Source organism: Echinops telfairi, unplaced genomic scaffold (genome assembly GCF_000313985.2).
Source record: "Echinops telfairi isolate 266 unplaced genomic scaffold, ASM31398v2 ScPeMD7_7405;HRSCAF=8443, whole genome shotgun sequence".
NCBI lineage: Eukaryota > Metazoa > Chordata > Mammalia > Afrosoricida > Tenrecidae > Echinops > Echinops telfairi.
The window spans coordinates 685,297-692,021 of NW_022111305.1; the positions used below are offsets into that span (position 1 = coordinate 685,297).

The 6,725-nt window shown below is 43.0% G+C and overlaps 1 protein-coding gene across 3 annotated transcripts in view; it reads left to right on the forward strand.

Annotated features, from left to right (window-relative positions):
• Positions 1-6,725, forward strand: part of ABCC4 (ATP binding cassette subfamily C member 4) — a 283,125-nt gene that overhangs the window by 232,089 nt on the left and 44,311 nt on the right. For all 3 annotated transcript variants that reach the window (XM_004709768.2, XM_045296369.1, XM_045296368.1), the window contains one exon: positions 2,379-2,468. In XM_004709768.2, the coding sequence (XP_004709825.1) occupies positions 2,379-2,468 (90 nt within the window). The remainder of the gene's footprint in view (positions 1-2,378; positions 2,469-6,725) is intronic.

Below are 6,725 nucleotides of genomic sequence, written 5' to 3' on the forward strand. Positions count from 1 at the left end.
GCAGTGCGGGTCAACCATGAGCACTTTTACTGCCTTTTGAAGAGAATATAATGGTTTCTTGTTTGGCAAGTGGATGAAAGTGGAATGAGTAGAAACCGTTTGTAAACCACATTGGCACATTAAAATAGACATTATTAACAAATTGTCTGCTGGTTCTAAAGAAAAATACAGCTCCAATCAGCTAATGTTTTATTAAATCCTCCTCCTTATTCAACAAGTTTTTATTGAAATTTTAGTCATTATGAAGTACATGTTTGTCATGTCATCACAAAAGAAAATGTTCTTAGTTATTAAACAATATTCTTCTATCGAATGCTGAAATAAGGAGCCTTGGTGCCATACCTTGGACTGCTAACCACAACTTGTGGGGAATGATGGGTACCAGGCACTCCACCTCTGGCTACATTGTTTCTGTTAACCTGTTTGTTTGCTTGTTTGATTTAACCTGCTTTCATAACAACTGAAGGAGGAGAAATTGCTTACCTTATGGGGATCTTCTCTCAACTGCCATCAAGCCAGTTCTGGCTCATCGGGACCCTATCGTATAGTAGAACTGCCCCTGTGTTTCTGAGAATGTAACTCTTGATGAGAGTAGAAAACCTCATTTTTCTCCTAAGGAGCAGCTGGTGGTTTCAAACTGCTGACCTTACGGTTAACCCAACATGTAACCCACTCTGCCATGGGTGCTCATTATTGCCATCTTAGAGTTTATAATTAGCTACCTGAATACATCATTTGACCAATGTATTCAAAGCACAAGACAACTTCGTCCAAACACAGTGCCCACATGAGTGAAATTTTGCCAAGGGCTATGTGTTTTTTGGTGACACCATCTGTTTCTACATCCATTTCTCCCTCATCGGTCTTAAAACGGAATGTCATTCTTCCTCCTGGCTAGAGGAAAGCGAAGTCTGTGTTCATGGGGTTCCCAGCTCCAAAGCCAGGCAATCTTTGAGGCTGGTGATTGAGGGGTTCTCCGCTCCCTGTGCACGAGTCTAATCTCTTGGACCCTGTGTCTTACATTCCAGTTTACTGAAAGTAGACAGTCAGGCCCTTTACTACTTCTTGTATCCTTGTGGCATGGCTAACTAGAACCTTCCAGAAGAAGACATAAAGGCCATACACAAGCTTATGGTCAAGATGATTTCTTGGAACTGAGAAGGCGGCATCTATTTTCAAGAGAAATTTAAGTGTCAGCTACTGAAGCCAATGAATAGGATGAGCCATGTAAATTAAAACAATCCTAGTTTGACACTCTTCACAGTGGGTTATCCTGCCTGTGTGGTTAATAACCCGGCACTGTGAGGCATGTATCCCTGATGCACAAAGAAGTTAATCGGGGTATTCGCTGATGGGAAATAAGAGGCAGGCCCTTCTCGGGGTATTTGCTGATGGGAAATCAGAGGCAGGCCCTTCGTACATGGAGATGCCACTGGCCCCATGCGTTCCCCTTCTCTTAAAACAAGGAATATAGCTCCCAGTTGCATGCGGGAAGAGATCCCCAATCCCAGTATAGAAATATCCTAATGTGTGCTGCAGTGTTATTGGAAACAGGGTGGCATAGTGCTTACGCACTGTGGTCACAAGATCAGCATTTCGAAAGCAGCAGCTGCTCTGTAGGAGAAAGATGGGACTTCATTCCCATAAAGAGTTAGCAGTCTCGGGGATCCACAGGGGCAGTTCTCCTGTCCTATGGGGTCGCTATCTCTGGGCGTCAACTCGATGACAGTGACTTGGGTTTCGGTGTGCTTCAGTGTTCGAGGGTAGAAGTGCTCCATTGAGTTTTCTGGGCCATCGTTATCAAGGAAGCCGATTGCCTGACCTTTCCGCCACAATGCTGCTGGATAGGGTCATACTACTAGCCTTGGGCTAATGGTTGAAAGCAAATCGAGTGTGCCACTTGGAGATTCTTCAGATGTGAACATATGTAACCATTTGTCTTAGAGAGATGCAGTCTGCAATAAATCCTGCTCTTGGTATGTTCTGATATTCCAACACAATTGTCGATTCATTTCTGTAGCTCCCTTGAAGGGGCAAAGTTCCTGAAAAAATCATGTCCTCAGTGAAGCAGGTACCACCGACCCGGAAAGCATTCTTGATATTCATGGCTTCCTTGCCTTCTCTTTCCTTATTGGTGGTGTACTTGAACGTTTTCTTTCATCTTCAATATTCTGAGGATTGTTAAAATTCAATATGCTGAGTTTTTGTTTTTAGAAAGATTGTTTAGTTCACGAGCATTTGCCACCTTACAATTAATGGTGGTGAGGAATCTGGGGTTTGGAGTTTCATATTTTAGGTGCAGTCTGAAAGAACACTAGCAGGGGAGGGGAGGAAGAAAAGAGCACTTGGTAATAACCTAACTATTTTGGGCCCTTTAGGAACCTGTTTTATTCACTGGAACAATGAGAAAAAACCTGGATCCCTTTAATGAATACACGGATGAGGAACTGTGGAATGCCTTAAAAGAGGTAATTTATAAAATGTAATTATCTTTTAACAGTCTGTGTGCATGCACGTTTACAACACCACACATAGTTAAGGGGAGTCTGTTGGCTTAACTAACTTTCTTCACCTACCAGGATATTGGTCACATGCATCCGCTTGCCATGTACATATCAATGCTGCTGGAAACCAGCAATAAAACGTCTCAGGATTTCATTTTTACCCCAGCTCCTTTCTAGAATCCAAAGCAACTCTACACATGCTTTTCTTTGCCGTCAACAGTGCACTTCCCTGAGTTACATTAGGGAGTTCATCTTCTACTGGCGATGAAGCTGTCCTGCACCATTTGTTCGGTTGCGCTGGCTCCAGGCAGTGGAGACGCATCGCTTGTCTTTGCTACTCAGAAGAACAGTGCCATCATACTGATGAAACATTTTGAAGTTCGGGGTTCTTTTTAAGCTACTTTTATACTTTATTTGGGATTATGGGCTTTAGAAAAAAACTTGGTTTCAAGATGTGCTGGCATTCTTATTGGTTAAGGTTTGGGTTGTTAGGTGCCATCAAGTAGGTGCCAACCCATAGCCACCATCCGCGCAGCCCTGGGCCTTCCTCGGCATTGTTGCAATGCGTGGGACCATGGCTGCATCTCCGTGACGGCCTCCCTCTGTGGTGCTGCCCCTCCACTTTCCCAAGCACGGAGTCCTTCTCATGGACTGGTCCCTCCTGACAATACGTGCAAAGGATTTCCTACAAAGTGTTGCCATTCTTGCCTCTAAAGAACTCGCTGGCCACGTGTGATAGCACGTTATATCTCAGGAAGGAGTTATAAGCAATAGATAGTTAGAAGCAATTACAGATTTGATAAGTGCCTTAAATGACTGAATATGAAATTGATTATTTGAAGGGAAAATCCCCATCTAGTTCACAATAAAGAATTGTTTCACGGCAGAATTAATAAATGAGTTATTTCTATTATCTGTTCTTCTGAGATAGACTACCACTAGGCATAGTAATGCCATCTTGTTGGCTGCTGAATGACCTGCCTCCTTCCCCCGCCCATCTCAGAAAGAACCACTAGTGATTGATTTTTTTTCTTTTTTTTAATTTAAATCATTTTATTTGGGGCTCATACAACTCTTATCAAAATCCATATGACATCCATTGTGTCAAGCACATTTGTACATATGTTGCCATCATCATTTTCAAAACATTTCTTTTTATTTGAGCCCTTGGTATCAGCTCATTTACCCCTTCCCCCAGCCTCCCTCCCTCATGAACCCTTAATAATTTATAAAATTTTTTTTATATCTTACACTGACCGTTGTCTCCCTTCACCCACTTTTCTGTTGTCTGTCCCCCTGGGAGGGGGTTATATGTAGATCAGTGGTTGGTCCCCCTTCCTCCTCCCACCTTCTCCAAACCCTCCTGCTAACACTACTCTCATTATTGATCCCGAAGGGTTTATCTGCCCTGGATTCCCTGTGTCCATTCTTATCTGTAGTAGTGTACATGCTCTGGTCTATCCAGATTTGTAAGGTAGAATTGGAATCATGATAGTGGAGGGGGGAGGAAGCATTCAAGAATTAGAGGAAAGTTTTATGTTTCATTGATGCTATACTGCACCCTGACTGGCTCACATCCTCCCCACGACCCTTCTGTAAGGGGAGTTGCCTACACATGGGTTGTGGGTCTACACTCCCTGCTCTCCCTCACTCACAGTGCTATGATCTTTTGTTCTGGGTCTTTGATGCCTGATACCTGATCCTATCGACACCTCATGATCACACAGGGTGGTGTGCTTCTTGCTTCTCAGCTAAATGACCACTAGTTTATCTTCAAGCAAAGACCCCACACTCTATATTTCTTGTTAGGTGTGCAGCATCAGCTTGCTTACGCACCTATTTTGTCTTCAGTGACTATGTTTTATAAGAAAATGTTTATAAATATAAATTATTGTTGGTATTTTACTGTTGGCACACATATCATTTTTAATGCTGCAAAGCAAATGCAGGTAACAGAACCTTGGAATGTTTGCTTAGCCTTGGGCTGGACCATATGTTTCAGGAAGGTTTTCTGGGTGTGTGGTGGTTACCATTGGGCCACTTCTCTGAATCTCCTTGCTCTTGCATGAAAGGGATTTTGACTGTTAAGGTACTATTAGTTTGTATGTTTTAGCACTAATTATGTATTTCCCCCCTGCTTCTGCAAATTAATTCTAAGCCACTTAATGACAGAAACCATATTGTAGACTTCTTTCTAATCCCTCCTAGGACCGAGCTCAGTATCGTGAGTGTAATACGTATTTCATCAATATGTATTGAGCAGCTTGTTGATCTCTTCATTACAGACAAGTGTGGCTTATTCCTTTTAGAAAAAGAGAATGCACAAGTCACAGCCGTCAGTTCCTTACCGTGGCTCTTCTGTTTTGAGTCAGTCGCTTAGTATCGTCCTTCCAGGGAAAGCCCTGGAATCTTTAGATTGTAGACAAGCTGCCTCTATGAGAACCCGCATTAGAAGCCAGTGTCCTTCCAGTAATTCTCTTTCTTTTCTGGAAGCGTGTCAGTGCTTTGCCTTTACACGTCCGTCCACTGTGCTTTCCAGCAATGTTACCCAGGTCTGTCCTCAGCGACACTCCAGGGCAGTTGCTATTAGCTCTCACAATAAGAATGATCAGGTGACCCGTTCGTCTTGAACTCTCCGGAAAAACTGAATAGTGAAGTTGTGACACACCTAAAAAGAACAGGAATGACTGGTCGTTGATTTCTTCTGTTTGTCTCAGAGCTCCAGATTTGTCTTTATCGGCTGTCAGAGCAAAATTACTCGAGAAACACATTGTACATTAGGCAGTGAAGAAGGGAGAAGGTGTGAATTGGGAGACAGCCCTGTCAGTAACATAGAACTTGTCTGTAGCTTATCTTAGCTTAAGATTAAAATAAAATGGAGTAGCCTATCTAATCAATTCTAAATGTAATGAGGTGGTGGAAGTTGTTGGTAAAACTAAAATCAACTTTTACTTGAACTACACTTGGAGATTTATGTAAATAAAAACATCATGAATGTACTCTAAGTGACTTCTGTGTATTGCTTATAAAATTGACCTCATTACTTTAATGATACTTTCCAGAGTGGGAAATTATCCGATCGTTTTATTCATCTAAGGATTATTTCTTTATGAAATTGCAGTCATAAACTGCATAGCATCCACTCAGGCAGCGTCTCCCCCCCCACACATCTGATAGGTTAAGATAGCGTTCAGAAAACCCCATTGGAGTGTGGGACTTAGGGATTGGGACACCTTCCTGCACACTACATATCTGTCCATTGTGTACAATGTGATTGTCCTGCCAGCTGTGGAATGGGTTAGTACGTAACTCAGTGACCCAGCAGAACGGGGTGGAACTGCCCCAGGGTTCCTAGCACTGCACTCTGCACTAGAGCGGAAACCCTCGGTTCACTGCCACACAGCCGCTCTCTCCCACGGAGAACGTTACCAATTAGTAGCCCAACACATGACCCACTGTTACAGGGTTTGACACACTCTCTCACTGCCATCAGGTCAGTTCTCATGCATAGCAGCTCTATAGGACGTGGTAAAATTGCCCCTGTGGGTTTTCCACGACCGTGACTGTTTATGGGAGTAAAAAGCCTCATCTTTCTCTTGAAGAGCCTCTGATGTTTGCAAACTCCCCACCTTCCATTCCACCTGGGCTTTACCATAAATGCCTAGCTTGTTGGCTCCTCATCTTTGTACAACATTGCTGATTCTGTCTAAAAGTTTACTGTTTAACTCTGGAAGCCTTGACCTGGGGGCAGCAGCAGCCACTTGTCTGCACCACTGCTCTGAAGTGCTGAAGCCTTATCTCTCTCTTGAATATTCTTTGGGAAACATTCCTGAGAAATGCATCCTGGCTGCCCGACCCAGCAAAACCAGTGCCAGTGACAACAGCAGCAATATGGAATTTAAACAAAAAGGTTATTAAACAAAGTGGAAAATCTGGGAAGCCTGTTGCTTACAATGTGGCCATGTAGCACTTGACAATCTTGACAATCCACAGACAAAATATCCACGGTGTTAGAGGTTTGGCTTCACTTAAAGCTAAGAGGCTATCAGAATAGTTTTGGGGTTTTTTCCAAGCAAGCAGCCATCTACGTGAGTTGTCAACTAAGTCCACATAGAAGAAGCACACCAACATCTGTGACCCAAGGATTGTAAATTATATAAGCCAGAGCTGAAGGAGGGAATAGTATTAGAGATTTAATTGTGAGATTCTGGTTTACAGAAG